The sequence below is a fragment of the Toxotes jaculatrix genome, chromosome 6 (assembly GCF_017976425.1).
Source record: "Toxotes jaculatrix isolate fToxJac2 chromosome 6, fToxJac2.pri, whole genome shotgun sequence".
Classification (NCBI taxonomy): domain Eukaryota; kingdom Metazoa; phylum Chordata; class Actinopteri; family Toxotidae; genus Toxotes; species Toxotes jaculatrix.
Genome location: NC_054399.1, coordinates 11,002,504 through 11,029,842, shown reverse-complemented (window position 1 = coordinate 11,029,842; position 27,339 = coordinate 11,002,504). Strand labels below are relative to the sequence as shown.

The window sequence follows — 27,339 nt, the reverse complement described above, 5'->3', positions numbered from 1 at the left end:
TTAAAAAAAGGAAAGAGCAAGGAAAGGACAGAGAAGTGAAAGGAAATTGAACTGGACTGTGATTTCACGTGGTGGACATGAATTCAAATGGAGTGTTTCATATGAAATTGTACATTTGTGCGTATGAATGCGGTTCCAACTCACCCATGCAGTTCTTCATCATCATGAAGCCGCTCTCATAGCCATCAAAGCACTCACACTCAAAGCTGCCAGGTGTGTTGACGCAGGTACCGTGACCACATAAGTCAGGGGAGATGCGACACTCATCGATGTCTGAGACATGAAAACATTAATAACAGAAAGCTTGTTAAGTGTTCACAAGGTGTAACAGAAATATTTCATTTATAGTCAATTATAGTCTATTTCCCTCCCTCTGCACCCTCTCTCGTACCTGTGCAGTTCCTCTCTTCAGCAGTCAAAGCGAAGCCATTGTTGCAGCGGCATTTGAAACTGCCAATGGTATTTCGGCAAGTTCCATGAGTACACAGACTTTGGAACACCTTGCACTCATTCACATCTGAGAGAAAGACAAAGGTTATTAGTACTCACATTGCCCTGAATTGGTGTTGCAAAATGTTCATAACTTTGCTGCAGTTTCAGCGTGATTGTATGAATAGCCTAAGCTACAAATAACCATGCTGTAGTCAAAATAATGTATTTCCATGTATCTTGCATGAGTATAACTGTTACAAATGCTAAGAGAATTTCTTCTTTGTCCATTTTTGTGCTTTTCACAGGATCACTGAATAATGTAGCATTCAGATCTGATCTTTGTGGTGATATAGTATGCAACCATCTCTACACTGAGTCTAGATCACAGTGGTTTTTGTGCAATAAGTTAAGAATCCAAGTACCTTTGTAAAACGGCCTGCCGGTCAGAATATCTCCTCTGTTGGCAAAGCCGGTCCCTCTGGGGCAGATGGCTTTGTACTCAGGTGTACCTGGTTTGGGACACTCTTCACAGTCGACACCCCAGGCAGCACCCACTGAACAGCAGCACATGTCCACACGATATCTCCCTGGCAGAGGCTCACCACACTCATCCTCATGCCACTTCAAGTAGCACTGCTCACTACGCATATCTAGAAAAGTTGGTTATAAAATAAAAAACACAAGTTACCTCTGTTTTGGCCTTCCATTGAAGCGAGTTGATAGCTATGAGAAATAACAGTTTCTTCTCTTTGTTCTGCAGGTCTCTTACCCACACATGTGCGGCCAGTGCTGTCCAAGGTGAGACCCTCAGCACACTCGCAGCGGAACGAGCCCTGGGTGTTGACACACCGGCCATTTGTACAGACTCCAGGGAACACCTCACACTCATTAATGTCTACATGGAGAGCGACATTTTAAGAACCATGATTACAAGGTGAAACACACACAAACACACACACTAACAAATGTCTTTTTCAAAAATAAATCTCCAGGGAGAATATTACGGTACATTAGAAGGACAAAAAGACAAAATGACCTCATGGGTGTTGATGGTGGATAAGCAGAGGGCTCTAGGTCTTTTACTGCTCATTACGTTATCAAATGTTCTTACCTTCACAGACAAGGCCCTTCATACGAGCAAATCCTCGAGAACAGGCCGTGTCTGAGGAGCATGAGAGGAGAGATATGATAAAAACATTTTATGTTTGAGCATTTGTATGTAGAGCATACGTTTCAGTTATGTTCACAGTATGGCAGCACTCTCTATCAGACCAAAACTGCCAGAAAATGAATGAAATGAAAATAATGTTTTATTTTCTTCTTGATTTTGGTGCTCATGGATTATTAATTCATTGTATGTTGAGTCAGTAATTGAAAAATAGCCTTCCCCTTGATCTGCTTCTTCCCTGAGGAATTTTTGGCACACCTTGGCACGAAACCTTAGTTGTTTTAATTAAAAACATTGATATCAGCCTTTTTAAAAAAGCATATCTTCTGAATGTATCTGTGTGTTTGAACTGACCGATCTCGCAGGGATCGCAGGGGCTGCCCCAGGCAGCTCCCAGTGTGGAGCAGCACTCAGACTTCAATGTGGCTCCGTTGATGTTGACTTCACAGCGGTTGTCCTGTATTGTCAGCCAGCACGTACTCTTCATAGTATCTGTGGAGCCGAAGTAACAGCAGAGAAGACTTGATTAACGGTTCCCTGTGGAGTTTTCTTTCAGCATTTCCGACCAAAACAGATTTTGTGTATCCTTGAGGCCTAACAAAGGTATTGAGTGCATTTCCTTCCACATAAAACAATTGCCAAATCTGTTTTTTTTTTATGTTTTCCTTGTGCATGTGCCAATAGAGCACAAAATACAAACAAAACAGATCAGCTCATCAAAACAACGCTTCATGGCATCGCTAGTGGTCAAAATCTCCGCAGGTGACCTTTAACTATGGCAACAAAACTCACCACAATAACAGTGAACACGTCACATTTAACTCTCTTTACTGCCATAAAACTTGCGTTTGTGGCTACAGATTGAGCAGCGTACAGCCCATGCATCATTACATTTAATCCTATGCTATTGCATTCCTAATGAGCTGGAAGAGCATACACTCATAACAGTGACACCTTTTCTTCAAAACCACAAGGCCACCCAAACACAAAACCACAATTTACTTTCCTTTTCTTCCCAGCTGAGCGATGGGCTCTAAAATATAAAACAGAAACGAACCAAACCAGAGGAATCTGAAGACCTCTGACAGGGCCAGCTCATGCAATATGTATGAGTATTTTTTTAAATGACTCATTCTCCCTTTCACTTACAATAACATCTGTATTCTGTATTTACATGTAGCTTTCTGCAAATGATTTCCCAAAAGTAACAAACCTCAGCAGAGAGTCTTACATACCACATGTCATTCTGAATCTGTGGTGGATCTCTATGAAGTAGAGCAATCTCCATGTGAACCAAGGCCATGCATGAAAGTATTTATCTAATAAATCATCTGTCTGTGCCATTTTACCCAACATCTGAGAATGATAACATTTCTGGATGGCTCCTGGAAACCTAATCCACCTCAGTGTTTGTTTACCAAAGTGAAGTGTAAACCCTGATTAAAATGATTAGACAAAAAGATTCTTGCACCAATTATTTCCCACTGACACTCATGTCTCAGTATGCAATCATTATCTCACACAAGCTGTTTTTAGGACCCTGTGGTGCTGCTCTAATTTACGTCATTTGGGACAGATGTCTTACCCACGCAGATGGTGTTGGTGGAGTCCAGCTTGCTACCATGGGCGCACTCGCAGTTGAAGGACCCAGCCACGTTGCGACACACTCCATTGATGCACGGGCTGGACTCGCATTCGTTGATATCTGAAACACGTGCAAACAAACACCTGAGGTGAGGGCCTAGAGGCTAATTCAAATTTAAAGTGTGTCTTCTTTCCATGAGCCATGTGCTCATTTGAAACTAAATGCAACACATCTGGTAATAATGTCACCTTATAATGGCCTTAATTGTTGGTAAAAACGACGGAGCACGAGGATAGGAGGCAGAGCAAACACATGACTCTGTGTGTGTGAGTGAGTGCTCACCTTCGCAAGTCTCTGAATCAGGTTTGAAGACAAATCCTTTAGGACAGGAGCAGGTGTAGGACCCGGGAGTGTTTCTGCAGAGACCATTGTCACAGAGCAGACGGTTCACCAGACACTCATTGATGTCTGAAGGGAGAAAAGACGTTAACATGATCACTGCTGCATAAATTCAGAAAACAGTCAGGAGTAATGTGTATTTATGTAATTTCCTAATTACTGAGTGAACTGGCTGGCCTGCTGACTTTTCTCTACTTCATGGCACTGTTACACTATTTTCTTGGTCTTTACCTTTACTCTATAATTTTAACTTTTGACCACAGTGACCAGTATTAACAAAAAAGCACATAGGTTCACTTTAAAACAGATACATGGCTAACTTTGCACTGAGGGGTTTACTGTGTGTTTTTTTTTTTTTATTCATGCTGTCATTAAAATTACAAACACAGTCCATTCCACAATGACTCACCAACACAGTTCTTGCCACTGGTGTCGGACTCATAGCCGATGTTACAGATACAGCGGTAGCTTCCTCTCAGGTTCTCACAAATGCCGTTCTGACAAATGTCTGGGTCCAGGGCACACTCATTGATGTCTAGGAGATGAGAAGTATTATCCAGCAGATGTAGATAAATACTAACACAAGTGTTTCTTAACAACTCCACAGAAAAATTCACACTCCTGAGCAACATACTCACCTCTGCCATCAGCTGTGATGCCAATGCCACTGCTGCACACAGCCTGGAACTCAGCTGAAAGGTAAGAGGAAAACATATTTGGACATAAATTTTTCTTTTTCTTTTTTTTTTACTTAAACAAAATGACAAAATAACAAAGATTTTAGACAAACAGTCTAAAGCAAATCTGAGATGATACCTGAGTTTCTGGAGGGGCAAGGTTGGCAAGGCTCTCCAAAGCCATGTTCAGGATTGGCACAGCAGCACTCAGACTTGGTCACTGCACCAGGGAATGGACGAGAGCATGTGCCCATCTTTATGGCACCGTAGCAGGTGGTCCTCATGTGTGTGTCCACACACACTCTCCCATCTACATCAATAGCCAGACCAGGTGGACACTCGCAGCGGAAAGAGCCCTCAGAGTTGATGCAGCGGCCATTCATACAAATGCCAGGTGTCTGACACTCATCAATGTCTGATGAAGAGAGGACAGATTATTAATAAAGAATTCCTCCATATTACTTGAGGAAGTAAATATGCAAAGGATGTGAAGACATTTTATTATTCCAAATGTCTGACATGCAGTTGCTATAAGAAATTGTCTACAAACCACATTTCAACCATCTTGGCTTATGTAAGTCAGTGTTTCATAAGATTATATCGATCTCACAACTAACTAATAAGAAACATTACAAAATAAAAGGATAAAAAGCTCACAATATTTCAGTCATAAACAGAACGACTCCCTTAAGATTAGTCCATCTGTAAATTGTCCTCTGTGTATTAAATTTTGAATACTCTATTTAAAAAAAAATTCACAGAGTGCATAATGAGGAATCAGGTCATGGGGAGTTAGTATTATCTAGACTGATATGTGTATATTTGGAATATGCACCTGTACTGTCTGTGTTATTGTGTGACCGCAATGGAATGACAGCTACCCTTCCAGACAAAATCTCTCAACAGAGACTCATAAATCAATCTGTCTATCTTTTTCTGGTCTGTGCCTAATAGCATCTTGGGGATGTTTCAAAAAGTCTGACTTTTGCAACAAAACTGTGCAGAAATGGGTTCAAATGGGGATCTGCAGGATTTCAAAGAACACCAAATCTGTCAACATTATTCCGAAGCAGTCTGTTTGACTCTAACCCAAGTTTTGAAGTCCACGTTTGTATGTTATAAATCATAGATACCGTTACAGTAGCGTCCATTAGGTGCTAGTGCAAAGCCAGGCTTGCAGATGCACTTAAAGCTGCCATCCTCATTGATACACATGCCGTTGAGACACATGTTGGTGGTGGCGCACTCATCGTGATCTGGAGGGGCAAGAGAATAGGAATTAGGTAAAGTTTCTAAAGGTGAAAGTTCATGTGAAGTTCAACCTGTTTTTGTGCTGGGTTCTTACCAATACAGTTCTTTCCATCTGGAGTGAGCTCAAAGCCAGCATTACAGATACATTGAAAGCTTCCCTCAGTGTTGACACAGCGGCCGTTGCGACACATTACTCCATTCACAATACACTCATCAATGTCTAAAGAGAGGAGAGCAAGGCTTGGTTACTTGTCTTCACAACGCAAATCATACTAAATTGGGCACCAACGTTTAAGTCAAATGTTTTTAAACCATTTTAGTGATATGTGCATACTAAATTAGCTTTAGAAAAGAAAAATATTGATTACAGGAAAACAGGTTGAAAGTCAGACATACCAACACAGGCTTGTTTGGTAGGTTTTGCCTGGAAGCCCTCATGGCACTTGCAGTGGTACGATCCAGGTGTATTGACACAGTCTCCATTGATACATGGATTACTCACACACTCATCCACATCTAGAGAAAGAAAAATGGGTTTAAATACTGAACATAAAGAGGACAATTCACATTTTAGCAGATTTCTCCTGCAAACATCAACCTACACTTGAATTAAGTTCCATAAATCGGCAGGAGATGGCAGTGCAGTGCATACTACTAACTCTGGCACTATCACATAGTCACTGTGTCTGACTATATGGCTCATAGAGAGCCATAAGAACTGAATGACATTACATGTAAAGTATATAATTGTGTGAGCACATTTCTTACCAATACACTCCCCACGAACATCCTGTTTGTAGCCCATGTTGCATTCACAGCGGTAGCTTGGGGGTGTGGTAATGCAGCGTCCATTAAGACAGAGGTTGGTAAAATGTTTGCACACATCAATGGAGTCGTTCACAGAAACAGTACCTGAGAATACACATACAGAGGGATTACCCCCCCCACCCAAAAAAAATCAGGCGAATAACAATACAACACAGAAATACTTATCCAGATCAAGGAGCTCAATGCTGCAAGTTTCCAACTTGCAGAATGAACAGTTTTGTCTAATGTCACTTAACAGACCTATTGAGATCCACAGAAAGACTCACCTATGTTTGGGTGGGTCAGAAGTCCTCCGTTGCCTCCAAAGCCTCCTCCATTCCCTCCAAAGCTTCCTCCAGTGTTGCCACCAGTGCCTCCATTACCATTGCCGTTAGGTACACTGGGGAACTTGTGACCATAGTTGAACCCATTACCATTGCTGGGGAAGTGTCCATTGGGGTAGCCATGAGGGAAACCGTGTCCCTGGGGGACACCCACAATACACAGACGCCTGAACTCGTCTATAAGAGGAACAGAGATCACAGGGAGCAAGTCAGTGGATGCAAACCGCTGTAGGTTATGTTTCATTTGTTACCAGCCAGATGAAACTGGGGTGAAATATATTTATCAGCTCTCAAGTTCTGCCAACAAAGATTTTGTGTTTAAACAGTTTATGTGGAATGTACACAGTGATTCAGACTCAAAAGCGCTTCAGATCAACCGAACCACTAGAAGTCTTACAGTCTATGTGCTCACTGTTTCCTGGAAGATTTCAGTAAATTTTGATGATCTTGACGTTTGTTAAAAAGCTGACCGTCTACTGTAAGAGCTTTACTGGTTTCAAATATGCTTTGACTGGAGCAAAGCCTGACCAAGTAATAAGAGAAAAATGTGTGCACATGACGATCAGTTCTGCTCTACTTTGGCAGGCTTGTTACAGCAAGTCTATTGTATGTTTCTTTGTCTGTACGTATGAATTATATATGTATATAGGTATGCTTCGCATGTATTTTTGGATGTATGTGTCTATGAATCTACAATATACATGCGTAGTATGTTTGTATGTACTTTTTACATTTAGTTTGACGGTCACAATAAATGAAACACACCCATTTTATTTGGTGGTGCCAGTGAAAGAAACAGAACATTCTGTCACAGATCAGTTATGGATCACACTGTCTCACGCAGAGGAAGAGTTTACCAAATTCCAGCTTGACTGAAGAGATGATGGGTCATTATCTTCACACAAATCTTTTCCATCCTTCTCTGTTTGGTTTGTGCTCATGACATCATGCTCATCAGTTTGAGTGGATGCTCTGGACTGTCTTGTTGTACGTATACACAAACTCAAAGCAGCCTCTCTCTAACAATGTCAGTCTTGTCTAGTTTAACTTTACCGTGTTAAACTCATTTGGCTTGTGAACCATTTACGCTGCCATGGCTTTATTTACTACCTGTGCTAATGCCAAATCATAGACAAACTATTGTGGGGACTGCCAGTTTTTTTGTCACCAGAGGAAGAAGGTGATGGATGAGGTGATGAACTCATATGCTCATGGCCACACGCAGGCCTACCAGCAACAACTCATATGAGTTGCATGTGGCGTGTGAGTATCTTGTCTTTGTACGTACTCACCAGAACCCTTGACAGGGCACATCTCAGGGATCTGTCCCAGAGCCCAGCAGCGTCCTGTATCACAGCAACACTGCATCTTGGTGTACTGACCACTAAGCTCTGCAGCACAGCGACCATTAGCCAGAGCGGAGAAACAGGTGCCCACACGCTGATCTGAAAGAGGACGAGACACATGGACAGAATTAAAAGACTAGACAAGCAACAAATGTTTAAACTCAAAAGGTGATGATAACAAAAGGCAAAAAAAAAGGTCTGAGTGTTTCTGTGTTCCCTGTTTCCACTGGCTCCATGACAAACATCCCTTAAGGGACAATAACTCAGGGTTAAAGGGGAGGATAAAACACTGTAATGCAATCATTAAAGGTGTTATCCTTCAGCAGATCATGAAAATAACAAACTCCTAGTTAAAACACATAAACACTACTGTTTGTAGAACTGCTAGACCAAATAAAACATCATGACTGGTTTAATGTATAATAGTAAAGTATAATAACTTAATATAACAATAATTTGACACTAAAAAAAACAATCATTTTATTCTATTTAGATTAGCTGCGTTTGCTTAACTGCTACCTGACTAAAAATCTTGTTTGTGCTGACCTACTGAGGTTTAACTTGCTGTAGTGATGTAGGAGAGTACTCCAGGGCGTGCGAGTGGTCAGAGGTGCAACAAATTTTAAACCTTTGACCAAAGAGGGCAGTGCTGCAACACTGTTTTTCAGCCTGGTGTTAAATTACTCTTTCTGTAACAACATTAGTAATTTATTGGCAGCTAGCACTGTATCATACATGGGAAAAGGTTACAGGTAATCGCCCCTCTAAAGTCAGCAGTAGTGTAAGTTGTCCTTCCTTCTCCATGGTGGCTGGGGAGGGAGCTTCTTTAGGGGCTAGCAATGGGAAAGGGTGCCTGGGGTCTCAACTAACTGCAGGCATCTGAAGGGCCTCCAAAAAGGGGTCTTATTTGTTACAGTTTGGCAGGTCAGGGTCAGTGGGGCAGGAGAGGGGCCTGGGGTTCAAAGAGCGTGTGTAAGGAGTAAATGGAGGGGGAGACAGGGGGTTCCTGGACATTTAAGAAAAATACCAAGAGAAAGAAAAAGACAATGGTAGAGAGAGAATGCACATGCATTATTTTAGAAAGTAGGCGACATATGTGAAAGAGTATTTTAAGTACATGTACAGAAAAAAAGCGGGGGGGGGGGGGGGGGGGGGGGGGTAAAGGGAGGAGCACAAGTCGATTAAGTCACTAATGAGCCAGCAGTCTGGAATTAATCAGTTCCATGTGGAGCAATTCTTGCCAATTAGATAGAACATGAGGGGCTGTGCTGTGTCTGGGAGCACACAGAGTACAGTGCGCACACACATTTACTTGTACTTACACGGACAGACATGCACTTCCTTACATAGTCAAAGGCATACATACACATATGCTTGTGCAAATACATGCATAAATGTACACAAATACACATAAACACAACCCAAAAACATCCCAAAGGAATAACTGAGCTGGAGGCATGATGGAGGAGAAAGGAGGGGAGAAGAGAAGGAGAGAGAGAGAGAGAGAGAGGGTGGGGGTGTGGGTTTGCTGATGAGGTTGATGATGACTTAAATTGGATCCAGACTGTGGTGTGCTCGCTAGTATTGCTCCACTACACAAGCATATGCTTTCATTTGGTGAGGTGTTTTTACAGACTGACTGACTGGACAGGTCTTTCTGTTTTTTTCCAGCTTCCACCGTGTGACAGCGCGTTAGGCTCTGATTACTGTCAGGCCCCCCAACAGCTCCCACTGGCCTACTTCAACCATGGTACAGTACATCCCACAAAGCACAGGGCAATATACCTAGAGTTACATAGTAAAGCTTCCAGACCAAATCATGCATCCTACATCTAAAACACGAGGGCAAGCAGACAAGAAATCAGGCCTATACAAACAGTTCACTCTCTTTTATACATTTAAAGTTCTCACAGAGATCAGACAGTATGGGAAATTTCTTCAAAGGGTGTCAGTCACATGAAGAGGAAACAAGCAGAGTTTGTTATGCCTCTTTTTTCCAAGCCTGGGTTTGTGTGTTAGTGTGACTTTGAATAAATGGTCTGGGATATCCAAAAGACTGTTTGGACCTGGCCTGGTCTAGTCTGGTTTTGTTTGAGTTTACTTATCTCTGCTTCTGTGTCCTTGCAATCTAGTCAATTTTGGAAGAGGGACAGAAATTGAGGAAGGATATATGGGGGTTGTGTCTGGCACCTGTTTTATTTGCTCTCTTTTTTCTCTTTCTCTTCAGGCTGCAGAAGAGCAACTGGAAACCACAACTAAAGAAAGCGAGGTGCAGGTATTTTAAAACAAAAAGGGCCAAGAGGAAAAGGTAAGATGAGGGTGAAAGTGTGAGAATGCATCAGTGTTGGAGATAAACAGTTAAAAAAGAAACAAAAACAGAACAGCCAGAAGAGACAGAACAAGAGAAAAGATCCAAAAAATGTGCACAGCTCCAGAGTAAACAGAGAGACTTTCAACTGTAAATCAATCACTGAGCTGTTAGCTGGGGGAATGAGCTTTTGGTGTGATCCATGCTTTCTACAGAAGAAAGATAGAGTGAGAAAGTGAGAAATACGGAGAAAGAGTGATATATCACTTCAGGGAAAAGAAGAAGAAAGGGGATGACAGAGGAGAGGGAGAAGAAAGTAAAATATAGCCACGCATAAAGACAGACAGATGGAGAACTTTCGGGTCAGGGTGATTGGAACACTGCTTCAGTGTTCCAACAAACACACCAACACAGGAACACAGCAGGCTGCCAGCTAGTACTTTATTTCTGATAATCCCGACTATCTTTCACTCCTCTCTCCAATGCTCCACCTGGTTGTCTAGGAAAACACTATCCAAATAATTTGAATAGTTTGCATCTTCCATCACCTCTTCATCCTCTCTTTCCTCTTCTCCTTCCACATGTTGGCTGTTTTTGATTTTCTTACTCTTTTTTTACTTACCCTTTTTTAAAAACTATTTTTGGTATTTTTAATTTCATTACTTTCCTGTGTTCCCATGTAGTTTTCATTCCCAGTGCCTACATGTAGACAAACATGGTCAAAAGTATGGGGACAGCCCTGGCTGCATATATTTGTGCACTTAAGGGGCTATTTTTCATGGTTTGGGCTGTAAACCTGAGTTCCAATTAAGGAAAATCTTGATGATTCAGCATACAATAATACCGTGCTTCCAACATTGTGGAAGGTCTTTTTCACTTTAGTTAGGTCCTGACTCTGGCCTGCACAGAACCCTGACTATATCCTTATCCAGCATCTTTGGGATGAACTGGATTGCCACCTGCCAAAAAGACCTTATCAAACATAAGTGCCTGCAGTCACTAATGACTTGTGGCTGAACGGGAGCAAACCCCCCCAAGTCAGGTTTAAACATCTTCTAAAAGCCAGGGTAGATGTGGGTATGTTTTCACACCAGCATATTAATGCTTATGGCTTAATGAGATGTTCAGCAAACACATATAGGAGTGTAATGCTTCGCTCCATATACTTTTGGCCATATAGACTTGCATTGCTTCCAGCTTGCTGGGGTTAGTGATGTCATCTTTTGTTTTCTTCTTTGCTCTGTATCCTTTGATTTCCCATTAAACAACATCATATGCCTGTTACCCTGAAGGCTAGAAAGCTTCGGCCAAGCTCACACACTACCTGTGAGATCGACCTCTGCACTGTTTATGTATGTGCACATGTGGGCACATGTGAGTCTGGAAATTGGGAACTGGGAATTATATTATTCCCAACCCATTTCCTCTCGCACTTTTTCCAGAACCAAAACAGAGCAGCTCATTATTTTCTACAGATGATGGAGGATCGGTTCCATTAAATCTAGAAAATAACTTGTGAACGTTCAAATAACTAATGAAAGATGGAACTTAGAGAAAACATGTCTTTTCAATTACACCAATCCAGTGGTTTTATTTTGCTACAGGAGCTTTTACTGGAGGAGAGCTGGACTGTGCCTCTGATGGTGATAGGGTGAAACAGAAAGACCCTGAGCTGTCCATTTTGGGGCTAAATCTTGAAATAATATATTAACACCTGGTTGTGTTTCACAGTGGCTGCCATGAGGGGTGAGGATTTCAGGAATACATTAACACCTGGTAGTGTTTTATGGTACATGTCAGTTGGGTATGCAATGTATGTGTGTCAGCGTGTGTGTGAATGAGTCAGAGGGGCACTAGCATTAGAGTAGATTAATGCTGTCAAGGCCAAATAGTGCGTGCAAGTGTGTTTGTCTGCACATGGTGACCACAGTTCTGCAGGCCAGCTTGACTCATCAGAACTCCACTCACTCAGGAAGGAAGTTACCAGCCAGATGTGAAGCTTTTAGCTAGCCAGGGGGTGAGGAAACACACAAATGAGAGAGAGAGAGAAATGCTGGTAATGCCTGTGAGACTCACCCACACATCTGGATCCATCTGTGCTGGAGATGTAGCCTCGTGGACAGGTGCAGACGTAGCTGCCAGCAGTGTTAGTACATTCTCCCCCATCACACACACCAGGGATGGTACTGCATTCATCAATATCTGAAACACACACAGTTACATCAGAAACACCGTTAGTCACATCACAGGACACATCTGTTGAGTGCTTACGTCCAAAGAATCAGTTCAAAATTTCTTTGTTTGGAAAGATGCGGTAGCACTCTGCAGTAAAAGTTTATTGCATTGGAGCAACAGATTCTCCCTTAGGGAAAATTAAACTAACCAAATGGATCTGCAGTCTACCAAAATGGAATTATTTCACTGGTGGTGTGTACTATTCAGGCTAAAACTCAGCTTGTGAGCCATGACATGTAAATGACAGGAAGAATATGACAGTGCAAACTGCTAAAAGACTAAACATTTACAACTGCATTGTAGGGTGTAATTACAAAATGTGCCTGTAGCACCAAATATCCAAATATCTTTACTCATTCTTTGACTAGACATCTAATGATTTAAATCATAATTTGGCCAGTTTAAGATAGTATTGTGTTTAGCCAAAACTATTCTTATGTTTGTGATTGCCCAACATTCAACATTTGAGTAGTTTGGGCTCTTGTGTTAAATGTAAAAAAAGGCTTTGTAGAAAAACTTTAGGTATCATGTCAGCTTTTAATGTAAAAACATTTCAGATCATATGTATGAAAAAAATGTGGCTTGATTGTCAGTGCAAACGTGCTATCTATAATTACATCCAATCTATAATTACATCCAACCTACAAATTCAAACAAAACTAAAATTAGCATTCATCTAAAAGGAACAGATCACAACAGGTTGAAGAGAATAAGCTGCCCTGATTTACACGTCATTGTTTGACTCAGAGGTACCTTGGCATGGTACTTGGCAGGGCCCACCTCAGTGTGGTACGCTTTATGATGGCATTAAGTTGTATTATTCAGTGAGAGGGGGCCTCATTGCTCCATGATGGGGATACCCGAAGTGAAGTTCCAGAAGGTATTGGGTTTTTATGATGTGTCACACTTATTTATACACATACGTAATTACTGCACCACTGCGGGGCATAATTATAGAATAAGTGCAGCGGTGGTGCATACAGTACTGTGTGTGTGTGTGTGTGTGTGTGTGTGTGTGTGTGTGTGTGTGTGTGTGTGTGTGTGTGTGTGTGTGTGTGTGTGTGTGTGTGTGTGTGTGTGTGTGTGTGTGTGTGCCCTTTGTGTTTAGTTGGAAAAATGAAGGGTGTGTTAGTGTTTGTCTTTCTGGGAGTAAAGCATGTGTAACTTATATCCCTGTGTGTCGTTCTGCATGTTTGTGTCTGCGTCTTGTGGATGTGTGTAGTAACGCCTGCCGTGGGAAGCTAAGAGGCTGTTCTTCCCCTGCTGACTTGTGTCTGACAGCAGTGGCAGAAGGCCTAGGTGAGGCTGTAAAAGCCCAGCCAAATAAACCTTGTGTCAGCAGCGACAACAGCACGCCAGACATTACGCTCCACACAGACATGGTGCTGTGGGACTGACTATGTGTGTGAAGGGAAATTTGTGTCACCTGGATAAATGTCTGTGACGGAGCCATCAAATTTGCAACATGTGTGTAAGCGTGAGCACACATCTATAACGCTCATCAGTATGCGAAAAACTTTAGATAATGTAATGTGTGTAATTTATCCATCCAGTTTTTTTTTTCCCCCATCTAATCTAAAGTCTGATGTGTGAAACTGTGTGTATTTGTACAGCATGAGTGCGTGAGAATCCGGGAGGTCTGTGTGTGTAATGAGAAAGTCTCCCAGATGCTGTAAGTGTTTCTTTGTTCAGCATTAACAGCTGGTTTTCAGCCAAAGGACTGTATTTATGGAAGGAAAATGGAAGGAGAAGCACAAAAAGCAAGAAAGAGAAGGGGGGGAAAAAAAAGAAAGACTGTTAAGCACAGTCTGAACTAAAAGCCGGCCATAAAACCAGCTGCCTTGTTGTGCCCAGAAACGATCAGACACCCATGACATCTAAACTGCACGTTATCTTAACTACTCCAGAACCTTGCTAATTTCCCTCTGAAAGCTCTCAGTGAGGCTGATTGTGCATTAGCTAGAAGGGCATTTCAATAAAACCCTTCCCCAGAGGGCCTGTGCTGATTGTTTGTGCGTTTTCACTAAACATGGGTTTCCTGCAGAACCATGACTTAAGATACACGTCACAACTGTTCTTTTGTTTTTACAAGCTTTACAAACACTGCACTCTTTCTCTCTTCACTCTGCAAGGGTCAAATGAATAAAGAGCACGTCAAATTTGAAAATCAACAAATCAGTGCTAGAGCCGAAATATACAAGTTCATCTTTCAACTAAGAGAACTGAAAATGATGAACATGTTTCATATAAAACAGACTTATGAATTAATTACAAGTACAATTTCCAGCCATATATGGGGCCTTTTTTGTCACAAAGCAGTCTATTCTGTGCAAAACACCAAAAAGCAGCAGCTGCACAAGTAGAGAAGCTAAAAACTCTACTTAAAATGTCATTGCTCGTCACACCAAAATATTTTTATGTGTGCGCTAATACCAATGGAACAATTTAATAGAATTAATTACCATCATATTTAACATTTGACTTGTCTAGTTATATTAAGCCATTTTCTGCTTCAGCTAAAGAGTTGTACTGTCGTGTTTTATGCTCGCAAGATCAGTCTGGTCAATCAAAAACAATTTTAATAAATGAGTAATTAGCTAATCTGAAACTCTTTCTGTCTTTTCTGATTCCATGGTGACAACAAAAGTTTCTAAAAGTCTTGAAAATGTGCAGAATCAGTGCTTTTGCTTGGTTCATATCATAGTTTTGGTGGCAAGTGAAGGGGTAGAAAGGTTACGGGACTTTGATCTTTTTTCCCTGAAACGTCCTGTAACCTGAGTTTCTAGCTTGTCTCCGAATGTCCTTGATTTGCGTGTAGTGTAACTGTTCAGCCCTCTGGGCACTGTATGATACCAGCTGGAATGTGGCTACAACATCCACACCCAAATCTCTGTTAGCAGTGACCAGCATCTCTGGAAGCATTCTGTCTCTCCTTACAGTAAGTCCTGAACTGAGGTGGCCTTCGCCCAAAACCACAACTGAAACCAGGACTCTGGTGAATTAGTGAAGTCAGCTTCTCTGTTTCCTCCTTCATTCACAGAGACATAAATCACTTTTTGTGTGTGTCACAGTAATTGCTTCTCATGAATCTGAAGGTGGAGACACCAGTTTCCAGCCAATAATAGCTGTATTTTCCCTGTATCTGCTGCAGCTCTTAGCCATGCTACAAGTTAATAAAAGGAGAATTTAGATAATAATTCATATGCTGATACACTACGATAGCCAGTGCATCAGTTTAAGAGCTTTGTGAAATCCTCCCTGAAGACTAAGAACACATCGGCTTCAGTCCAAGAGACACAAACCCTGCCTGGCTGACTATAACACTGTTTAGCCTGGGCATTGTTTAAATTCCATCCAATCAACACATTGTAATGTGAACCCACTATGCTGTGTGCACGTGGGCTTTAATGTGTATGTGTGCGTTTATATGCACACTTCCAGACTTCCTTAACTCCGAACATGTTGTCACTTTTTAAAAGCCCTCAGAGATTTGTCAACTGATCTGAGCAAACACACAGTTGTCGTAAAGTGCAGGGTCCATGACTGTCTCACCATTAACTCAGCAAAACCTTAAACAATATCTCTCTCTAAGTTCCAGTGAATTTTTTCAAATTGGCAATGAGTGAATATACTCAAGTTCTCTACAATCAAGTAGTCGATATATATTTTGCAACACTTTGTCAATTAAAAATCCAATTTTAAAATCATTTTGTTCATTAATAGTAAAGTTAGCTTCAAAATTAGCTTGGTTTTCTTTGCTTCGTGTCAGTTAATTTAGTGGTGTTACTTTGCTGCTAATTAGACTATAAAAGGTTAAAAAAAATGTCATCAGGTTTTACTCACTACATGACGAATTAGTCAAACTGAGAATGACAACAATTTTGTAAATTGTAGTTTGGCCAAAGGAATATATGTGATAACTCCATTTACTGCTTTAACCACCTAACCTTTAACCTTTTTCCTTCTCTATAAGAATGTGAGTGATTGGCTTCAGATCTACAGCAGAGCAGGAAAACAGTATCTTGCTCAAGGACACTTTAGTACAGCAGATGTTTACCATAATGGGGGACTTGTAATTGTAACTGTCTCCTTGCTTAATCCACCTCCCTGGTGCCTCCTTCTTATGAGGTGTGTGTTCGAAGCTCCCACTTCACTGCTTTATATGCTTTATTAATATTCCCATGTCACTCACCATCTGGCAATTTAGACAATAATGGCAGCACATCAAAGATGGCCACCGGTCCTCATGGTCTGTTTACTAACCAGGCTGACTGCCATGCATTTTTAATATGGTTGCCATAACACCTTTAGTCCACATTATGAGAGTTTCTGTCTTAACTGTCTTAACATTTCTTAGTGTTAAATCAACCACTACTGTACTACTACTTAAGACTACTCCTTAAGTACTTATACTCCTTTTTAGATCAGACTCACCTTCACATTTGTGGCTGGTTTCGCTCTGACGGTGACCAGCAGGGCATTTACATTCGTAAGATCCCACAGTGTTGATGCAGTTACCTCCGGCACACAGACCTGGCACTGCCTGGCATTCATCCACATCTAAGAGAGGGAAGGGAAGGGAAAGGCACATAAAGTGGTGAGAAGAGGCAAAAGCAGATTAAAATAAAAGCTGTGATAATTACTGGCATTGGTAATGCATTAGTTTAGGAGATTCAGCATCCTGTTTGTAATACACCAAAAACTAGTAAAAATTAGTGACTTAATTTAAAAAATATGCAGTACGTATTAAATAAGTTATGGTTCAAAGCACATTGTTTCTGACACATACACTGTTCTTCGGTTTCCTAGTCAATGATTCTGCAGAAAGAAGTAAAAACGCACAGTAACTTGGCGCCAGCTGTGATGTCTAAGACCACTTCCAGAAAGACTCACTTTAATTTTTCTTCGAACAGGAAATGACTTTTTAAATGTATGTTTTTTCCAGTATTCAATGTGAATCACTTTTACCAGTACCGGGGACATGGTAGAGGGTGGTTTCCTGTAAAACACTGTACTTCTGATCCTGTCTACAGTGGGACACACACGCACACACACACACAGTGGGTTTACAGTCACCTCAACGTCAGTCACTGAGCATGATCCAGGCATTATGAATGTGCAAGCTATGCTCTAAAAAAACAATTTCCTAAATGTGTGTACACACCTGGTTATTCATGTAAACAGAGCCACACACATACATACATATCAGCAGCCTGTTTATAATCATCCAAATACATTCAATCTTTAATCCTTTTACTAAAGAAAGGCTGAAAATACTCTCTAGTGCTGAGGGAGTCACTATGCCAAAGGCTGGGAGAGAGAGAGTAAGAAAGCAACTACTAGCCAACATCCTGATGTGGAGCCTGGAGTCCAGTTCTTACATTTGAATTCATGGTCATGTGTGCTTTGTACTGCTGCCAGCAAGACGTTGCTCTAGGCTCTCTGGCGATTAAGTGTCTTTGGTGTGTATGTGTGTGAGAGAAGGAGTGGGGAAAAAGAGAGAGGGGAGAAAAGACAGAAACAGAGATTCAGAGAAAGAAGGAAGCACAGGCAGACAGTGAAAAAGAGGGTAAGAGAGGAGGTATGTGAGTCACAGGGAGATGAGTGGTCTCTGGTCTCACACTGGCGTACTTCTAACATATGAGCAGCGTGGCACCCTCGTCCAAAAGAAAGAAAGTTGTGGAGCTCAGTACAAACCAGTTCCTGATCCCAGATGTATTACCTTTTTGAATTACCCTCATATATAATGTATACAGACATACATATAGCTGGATGGATTGTGATATTATGGAAAAGTGCATTGCTTTAATTTGCTTTGACACATGTCTATATATTTGCCAGACGTATGCACATTGGCAATTTTCAGTACGTAAAGTATATTTTCCAGCCCCTAGCTATTGTACCCAACAATCTTCCCAAAACGGACCTGCATTTGTAATGGTTGTCAACATTACAAGACACAACTCAAACTTTTTAAATAGCACACAAAGCCCTTTACATGTTATAGATCATATACGTTATAAGCAGGTGTTTCTGATAATTATCCACCTAACTCAATTTACATCCTTTCCCAGTAGAATACACAAATACATTACACCCCAAACATGCATCCAGGGGCAGTTGATGAAAAGGTTAATGCCTTCCCTATAACTAAAACTGTGAAATTGCTTGCACAACTTCATGCGAAAAGGAGCACCAGTGATGGACTGTGTCACTTGAGCTGCATAAACACAGCTAGCTCAACCATCCATTTTGGCACAAGTGGGTTTCTTTGGTGCAACCAAACTACCAAACAAGCACATGCACACAAAGATGAACTTGTGCCTGATGAAAATAAACAGCACCGTGACCTCGTTTGGACTATTGCTGGCTAGCTTCATTTGTTTATTTTTTGCTAGATAAATGGAAGATGTGGACAATGACACCTGCAACCAGATTTGTAAAGTGCACCCTGTCATCACATTTTTTTCTGAACCCCTTTCCTTATGTTTAGAACTCTTTCATGGACATTTTTAGAGTCTTGTTTAGTTTGTTTCCTGTTTTATTAGTTTTGTTAGTAGTTCCTGTTTTATTTTAAAATCATTGCCTTTGTGTATCTTGTCTTGTTCTACTCCCTGTCTTTGTCTTGTTTCCCGCCTTTGTGATTGTCTGCCCTGCCTTAATTGGTTTCACCTGTTGCCCATTGCCTTGTGTATTTAAGTCTCGTCGTTTCCCTGTGCTCTGTTTAGTTCGTTTTTGTCTCTTGCCCTTGGCTCATGTCTTTCGCCTTGTCTTTTGTCTCTTGTCTTGCCTCTTGTCATGGTATCCCTAGTCAGGTTCTGTATTTGTTACTTTTTTCTTGTTTTTTTTTTGTATTTTTGTTTTTGTGCCTTTTTCCCCTTTATGGGTGATCCTTATTTTGCCACTTTGTTAGAATAAAAACTATTATTTTTGATTTCGTCTGTGGGGTTGTGCATTTGGGTCCAAGTCCTTGCCCTAGTCATGACACACCCTGTCAAAATATTTAAAAAAAAAATACTGTCACATCTGCCCTTGCATACATGTACCAACCAAGTTATTTGTGATTGTCTTTTGACAATTAAGTGTAACAAGTATGGTTATTAGCTCACCCTGTGTAACTTTCTATTGTAAATGAAAAACAGCACTTGAGTTTCCAATGATCCCCAGATTCCCAGAATAAATATATAAATTTATTGTCCTTAGCTCTGATTCTGTGGAGAGCTGGCCATTCAAAAACAGAGTCTCGTCTGCAACGGCTTCAACTAGACATCAACCATCACAATCTGCTTAGGGTGCTGCTGGGTGTGTCCAGTGAGCGGAGCTGAATGGAGGCACCAAATGGCTGCCTGAGCTCAGTTAACAAGGGATATGACCTCCACATGTGTCATATATTGATGCAATCTTATTGCTTAGTCTGGTCGGGGCCATAGGTTATTAGAGACGCATGCGGAGAGTCTGGCCTGGTCTGACAGAGTTTCTTGGACATTAGCAGAAGGAATGAAAAAGGATGAATCTCAATTTATATTTACCTCATTCTCTTAGCCGGAGTTGCTTGATTGTGTTATGTCTATACTGTATCTTTTCATGAATAATGAAAGTATGATGAATAGTGTGAGTGAATACTGTGTCTAATATACTGCAGATGCTTTACAGGGGTGTTCCAGCAATTTAGAGTACTTGGAAGAGGCAATTTAAAAAACAATGATCAAAGTCAATTCAACAGAGGTAGAGATTTCCTAATTGGAGAGAAACCCCATTAACACTGCAAGGTACTCTTCCCACATTGTAACTCAATAAGACAACTCACTAGCATCTTTCAGCAGACCCTCTGCACCTGGTAAATGCCCACTTTTTTTTAACTCCACGTCCTCAGTTTGTAGTGCTGGCTTTCTGTTTAAAGTTTGGTGTCCAAGCCAAAATCAAGATTACAGTAATTTTGTGCTGCACAGGGCATTACACAACTGTTTTTACTGTTTAAATACCTCTCCTAGTAGTCTAGTAAAGTGACTCTGACATGTAAAGAGTGCCTTTAAACAACAAAAAATCTTGGGAAAGGCAGGAAAATGTTTTTGTTACAATAAATCCTTATTCTGACATAATTCTTATATTGTTAAATGACAGAATCTATAGTGTGTCTGGTTTTCACAGGATGAGGATAAACTCTTAAGTACTGCAACATCTAAACCTGTTTACTGTTTTGGCAGTAGATACATGTACACAGATTCTGCTGAATAAGACCTTAACAGGGAAAACACAAGCTAGTATCCTACTGTGTACATATAAACACCCCTCGGTGATGTTAACACTAGTTCGAGGATGTTATTGGTAGGAACTGCAGCTGAGATGATGATGGATAAAGTAATGGTCACAGTGTTTATTGCTGGTGACTGAATGTGGCTGTGCATGTGCGTTTGAGTCTGTAAAAGATGTTAAAAGGAAGATTGACCAGGTGTGTGTACAAGAAAGAGAGGGAGCGTTTCGTATGTGCACCGCTCTGACCTTGACAGGCTCCTGTGCGGATGTTGGGGATGAAGCCTCGTCTGCAGGGGTGTGGCTGGGCGGGGCATTGCTCACAAGGGTGGCCCCATGCTCGGCCAATGGTAGCGCAGCAGAGGGTTTTGGTGCAGACGATTCCACTGAGCTGGCCCTGACACATCTGGTTGTTCACCTGGGTGAAACATGGCCCAGTCCGGTAGTCTGTGGTGGGAGAGAGAAATGTATCCTTTGTTACTTAGTGACTGATATAACAGTTGAAGGATTAAATGATAAAACAGTGATTCATTTCCTAGAACACATCTGGTGTAGCACTAAATGAAACCAGATTAGGTGCCTGGATAAGGAATTTCTTCTTCAGGGACAAGGCATATTTCCTGTAATATCTTACTAACTGACAGAGTGATCTTTTCTTTATTTGTTAATTTCACTCAAGCAAAAAATTGGAGAAATTGATGTGGAAAAAAAAAAACTGGCATTGGATTACATGATGACTCATTGGACCTTTAAATACAGTTAAACTGTGTCAAATGTTTAGTATTTGGATTGACAATCAGCTTAGGGGCATTTACAAGTAGTAGATTTTACCAGGATTTAAGAAGAACAATATGAGAGCTGGTAGCAGCATAACGGATCATGTCAGAGCATGTGACCACAGGCATTATTCTGTTAAACCTGCTCAGATTAAACTGCCAAACACATCCACTCAGTCTCTCTCACCAGGAACTTGGCAATAGGATTGGAATGACTGCTATGTATTTAGTCTCTGTGATAATAAGTCAAACCATTGGACTGACATACTGACGCACATTCCAGTACTTTAACTAAGAATTGACGGTGGGCAGAACAGTGACGGTTTTTGTTTCCAGCGATATGACAGTGTAAGCAGTTAATGGCAGTGTGGTTGTCAATAATAATCACCCCATGACAATCATTCACTCTAGAAATGAATGTGACATTTTAACGCATTTGTATGTCATCTTTGGGCAAGCACTCTTTTGTGTGACTTTGCAAAAACACATTGGCCAACAACAGAACTTTTAACAGCATATATCGCCGATAACACACCTTGTGTTGGAAAGCTACACAAACATCTCACAGAAGTTAAACAGATGTGATAAAATTTCCTATTCTATCTACATGGAAAGAATGGTAACTGTGAAAATTAGGCTAGGTAAATACTCACACTCATTCAAACAGATGTTGCATACAAATAAATTGTGTTAGAACAAAATGAGAACAAACTGTCCCTGACTTTAGTGATCACCTGGCCTCCTTGCTGCACTCCTGTTTGCCAGTGAAACCGTGGCATAATCTTGCTAAATGCACTTCACAAATCAGACACAATGACCTCATGCTGAAACAGTTTCAGCAATACGATGTTCGTCCTTTCAATCACATACGGCCTAATGATGGCTTCCCTTGTGGGAGAAACCCTTATTAAGTTCTCTGCAGTGGCGCCAAACTTAATATAGCCTTCATTAAAAAAGTAGATTGTTAGATTGTCTCAATGGAGATGAAAGACAAAGTGCATGGTTGGCTAGCCAAGGCTGTGACAGCGAGATGTGGAGAAGGAGAGCGGCCTGTTCAGGTCTGAAGGACAGAATGAGATGGAAAGATAGGAATCAGTGGTGATGTCTGGTGAGTCCTCCTCTAGACTCACTGCCCTTATTGGTTCCTTGTGCTACATGAAAGGGGATCACAGAGAATGGGGCAAAGTTTAGGAGACGCAGGAACAAAAAGAAAAAGAGAGAGAGAGAGGGGGGAAAGTAAAGTAGGTCAAACTGAGCATGCAGAGTGCAGGTTGGAGCTCATGACTGTTCTCCCTCTCATCCATCTGTCTTCATTTCTCTTTGCCCACTTTAGGTCTTCCTGTCTGTCTGTCTTCTACTCTCTCCTTGCATGCCTTTCAGCCACTATTTGAGCTTCCATCTTCACGTGGCCTGGTTGGCACAGTGGAGTGGTGTACTATACACCAAATGCATTTATTTATTTTTTGGGCTCTAATAGAAACAAAATGTTCCTTAAGTAATAAAAAAAAATGTGGATTTGTCTGAGGATATTTTCAGCCACAAATTAGTACACCTTCGGTGTTACTGTGACAGGAGTATGTGCAGCTGGATACGAATAAACTACATCAGCCATGTTCATGGCGATGAAGGAAAATGTCACCCACTGCAATGATGGGGCTCATTCATGTGTTTTTAGACAATGACACAGACCAGTAAGCAATATTAGACTTTGGCTACAAAGGCAACACTTGTCTGACAGTTCATTGTTGGTTTCAGTCTTGTCATGGGATTTATTGACAATAAGAAATAGCAAAAAATGGACAAAGAAACTCATGTTGCTTCCAGCCTTCAGTCTTTGATTTTAAGAAAGAAATATGTTTCCTCTAAGGGGAAACTAGACTCTCCCACACTCTGATCATCCAACAATGCTAGACAGCTACAGTAGTTCAGCAGTGTATGTATGTATGCTTCATTAAAGACATATATGTAAACATGCTTTATCCCACTCTGTCTCTTACACACACATGTATACACAAGACTGCACATACTTGTCTGAGTAGACACAGACGCCTGAAGGAAAACACAACATCTGTCTGAGCTTCAGCATCAAGTCAAACAAAAGACTCAAGCAGGTTTTTTTTTCAATCACAAAATAAACAGTGAAGAAAAGCTGCCCATCTCACTGTCCAATCAGTGTGTGTACTCCATGTGTTCCGGTCTTTTGTTTGGCTTGTACATGTGTGTGAAAAAACACTCAGGTCATGTGTGTAGGTTTTAGTCAATAGGTTAACACGTGCATCAGAGCACGATAGTATGCGCATCTGCATGTTATGCATGTTAATTCAGTGGACACGTGTGATCATTGGCGCGGGCACATTAGGACAAGAGCACAATCCAGCATCCTGACTCAGTCATCCCATGACAACATTGGGAAGCAATTTTGTCTAATTAGTGCTCAAATTGCTCAATAGATCAAGAACATTCACCAGATCCTCTCCTCTATCCCCTCTCCACTCCTTAGTCCTAAATCCTCTGTCTCTCATCCAGGCATCTCTGGTTTCATTCATAACCTCCATGCAATGTAAAACATCCAGCATACCTCACAATGAATGAAGTCCTTTTCCTCCGATAATAAGAACTTATCCACTTTGTGTTAGACTTAATGGAGTCTTCTCAGTTTTACAAGTTTATAATGCTTTTATTTTATAAACATCAGCACTTCTAATAAAACTTTCCAGGAATTGCTGCCAGTTGTAAAGCAGCCCAGAGTGAGCTTAAAGCTGCTGATGCACTTTCACCTAGATCAGTCCACATAGATTAGCCAGCCATTCATATCAGGCGATGTTAACGGGATCTGACCCTTCACATATGACAATGTTTTTGCTGTCAAGCCAACCACATAAGAATCTAATATCACAGAAAAATGTGATCACTCATCAAAGCCTATTACTATTTGCTCTGATGAAAGCTAGATTACAGGAAGATAAAATGCTGTAAGGGCTAAGGTGAGAAAATATTTAATCCTGTCTGGAACACAAAGCCTTCTGCAAAAACATTTTCCCATCAACCCTGTCCAGCTGTGGTGTCGGGGAGATGGGAGAGGGCACTGACCTGACCACTAGGAGGAAAAGAGAAATGGTACTAGAAAAGAAAAAACCCATTTCAGACTCATTAATAACTACTGAATTATTTATAAAACTCCCTGGAGGAGAGGTCTGTGAAGATAAGAAACTTGAAATATGAGTTGATTACATGGAAATTAAGCCATTATGATTTATACATACTTTCCTATGACAAGAGGTCAACAAGCCAAATGAATAAAAAGAAGAAATACATGCATACACAAGCCTTTGTGTGTGTGTGTGTGTGTGTGTGTGTGTGTGTGTGTGTGTGTGTGTGTGTGTGTGTGTGTGTGTGTGTGTGTGTGTGTGTGTGTGTGTGTGAGCAAGCACGTGTTTTGAAAACGGATGTCTTCTCTAGACTTTATACAGCTGGAAGACTGAAAGACTTACTCAGAGCCTAAACGTCATGCTGTTACTCACCTGTTGAGAAATAGAGACATTTTCTAATTATCCTTTGTGCAGGTCTGTGTGAGTCTGTGTGTGTTTGTGTCTTGTTGGTATGTGGAGACTGAGCGCATGTCTGGCGAGTAGTGTGGAATTTTTGATTGCATTGTGTTGTTTGTGTCCGTGTGTCCCTCTGCTGATGTGGATACAAATAAATGAATCAAATGTGTGGGCTTGTTTGTTTGCATGTCTTTGTGTGTGAGTGTGTGTATGTGTTTGTGCATTTGTGAGGTTTATCTCTATCTTGGCCAACCATAGCAGTCTCTGTTAGTCTTATCAGCGCCATTATCAACAGGCTTAAAATCTCTCTTTTCCTTTAGACCTAGTCATTCCTCATGGAGTCCGCTCCATTTATTTCTTCCACACCAAAAGCAGTCAGCCATACGTGGCCGAATGTTTAACACAGTACAAACGCACATATGTGCACCCAAGGGCCAACAACTGTGGGAGAATGGCAATGGGAGAGATAAGCCCACTGCAATCTTCTGACATCTGAAAGTCTGAGACCTCTAGTTAACTGCTGTGTGTGAAGGTAATTAGACAGAACGTGCATGACAACATGGAAACAACCACAGAAAACAGTCTCACTAATTATCAGGCATTTTTAACATGCTCATTTTTTACATCTATACTTGGTGAAACTGTGATTTCATGTGTTGTGGCATAAAGTCACTGATCCCGGAGTTCCTCTGTCATTGTTTCTATGTCTCACCCATTGTACTGTAAACTCTATCTTGATTTCTACAGCTATTTTTGTATGCTTTGGGAAACTTCCCGACACAATACTGTCCAGCACTGGAACAATAATGCAGACTCTATTGAATGCAGGCAAAAACACAGGCGGGCAAGTGGGCTCCAGGCTCCATCAACAACTGCCAGTCATGGGACATGTTACTAATTCAGTGAGAGGAAAGTCTCTGTAGTGCTTCCTTAACTGCAGTGAGAGTAAATAAGCCAATTTTTCATCATGCCAGCTCAAAGACAGCCTTCATCACCATCCCGTGAGGCTAATCCAATGCTGATTTGAACAAACCGGAGCCTGGGCACTGGTGAATAACTTCCTCAACCTTTCGTTTATGAGACGGATCATCAAAATTTAGTGCCCCCATGAAAACAGACACTAAAAACAGCTTGTGAAATGTGACGTTCCTAATTATACTTAATACATAACAGAATGATTTAATTCATATATATTTATTTTATATAACATATATTCATACATAGTATTTGGATGAAGCATCAGATCGTTATATTAGCAGTCCAGTGTGAGTCCAGTGAAACACATTTCCAGAAGAACACACTGTCGATATAAAAGTTTAAAAATACTCTCAGCCAGTTCTGAGGACTTTCACTTAATATTTGCTCCTTTGTGGCTCAGTAGGATTCATCGTGTATCTTATATGGAAAACACAGATATGGGGTCTCAATTATGAAGCAACATCAAGCCAAATTGCTATATAATTTATAGGTTTGCTGTAGATCAAATTTAGAAAGGCTCCGAACTGACTGGCTCAAACTAAATTTTCGTTGGGGACACTTTCCACAGAATGACCTGTGCCTGCCCTAAAGTCCCACCCATATACCAGCACAGCCTTCCTGTCCAGCCATGTTCGGTCCACTCTTACACAGAGTCAATAGAACAGAAATAGCACAACTTCCTGCACTTCCAACACCTCAAAATGCCCTTGACGTCACTCCCTGCTGGGGGGCAAAATTACTCCTCTGCGATTATCGGTTTGTTTGGTCTGGACTGGGCTGCAGGCTGGAATTGGGACCGACCACAGAGGGTGTATAGGTCCACTGAGACACGCTGGACTGGGTATTACTGGAGCATAGCCGACTTAATGAGCCAAAGATCAGCAGACACTCTTCAGCACCACTCCCTGTACATACATGTGTAATAGCGTGAAACACACATTAACACAAATGCATTAACAAGTGAACTGGGGCACATCTTGGTGCATTATAGTAAAAGATCAAGAGTCTACAGCCATGCTAGCAACTCTGCGAGGCTGTACTTCATCATTAGGATCATTAGGATTCGTACTGATGAGAACATGCACAGCTGTACCAAGTAACATGACAATCCCTCCAACTGTGGTTGAAATATTTCTTGAGACACACTGATACCACAGCTAAAACAAACTCAGATTAAGTGTAAGTGTACAAACTCAGTTTAAGTGTACATATCCAGGCATGCTCACATATACAGAAAC

The 27,339-nt window shown here is 41.2% G+C and overlaps 1 protein-coding gene across 1 annotated transcript in view; it reads right to left on the bottom strand.

The window, feature by feature from the left end:
• Nucleotides 1-27,339, bottom strand: part of fbn2b (fibrillin 2b) — a 66,437-nt gene that overhangs the window by 17,954 nt on the left and 21,144 nt on the right. Inside the window, exons 7-26 of the mRNA XM_041040093.1 lie at nucleotides 21,052-21,249; nucleotides 16,987-17,112; nucleotides 12,394-12,519; nucleotides 7,956-8,108; nucleotides 6,607-6,840; nucleotides 6,281-6,424; nucleotides 5,909-6,028; nucleotides 5,607-5,732; nucleotides 5,395-5,517; nucleotides 4,401-4,676; nucleotides 4,223-4,276; nucleotides 3,994-4,119; nucleotides 3,528-3,653; nucleotides 3,186-3,305; nucleotides 1,955-2,092; nucleotides 1,544-1,594; nucleotides 1,202-1,327; nucleotides 855-1,082; nucleotides 392-517; nucleotides 145-273 (exon numbers count right to left, since the gene is read on the bottom strand). Of these exons, the coding sequence (XP_040896027.1) occupies nucleotides 145-273; nucleotides 392-517; nucleotides 855-1,082; nucleotides 1,202-1,327; nucleotides 1,544-1,594; nucleotides 1,955-2,092; nucleotides 3,186-3,305; nucleotides 3,528-3,653; nucleotides 3,994-4,119; nucleotides 4,223-4,276; nucleotides 4,401-4,676; nucleotides 5,395-5,517; nucleotides 5,607-5,732; nucleotides 5,909-6,028; nucleotides 6,281-6,424; nucleotides 6,607-6,840; nucleotides 7,956-8,108; nucleotides 12,394-12,519; nucleotides 16,987-17,112; nucleotides 21,052-21,249 (2,850 nt within the window). The remainder of the gene's footprint in view (nucleotides 1-144; nucleotides 274-391; nucleotides 518-854; nucleotides 1,083-1,201; nucleotides 1,328-1,543; nucleotides 1,595-1,954; nucleotides 2,093-3,185; nucleotides 3,306-3,527; nucleotides 3,654-3,993; nucleotides 4,120-4,222; nucleotides 4,277-4,400; nucleotides 4,677-5,394; nucleotides 5,518-5,606; nucleotides 5,733-5,908; nucleotides 6,029-6,280; nucleotides 6,425-6,606; nucleotides 6,841-7,955; nucleotides 8,109-12,393; nucleotides 12,520-16,986; nucleotides 17,113-21,051; nucleotides 21,250-27,339) is intronic.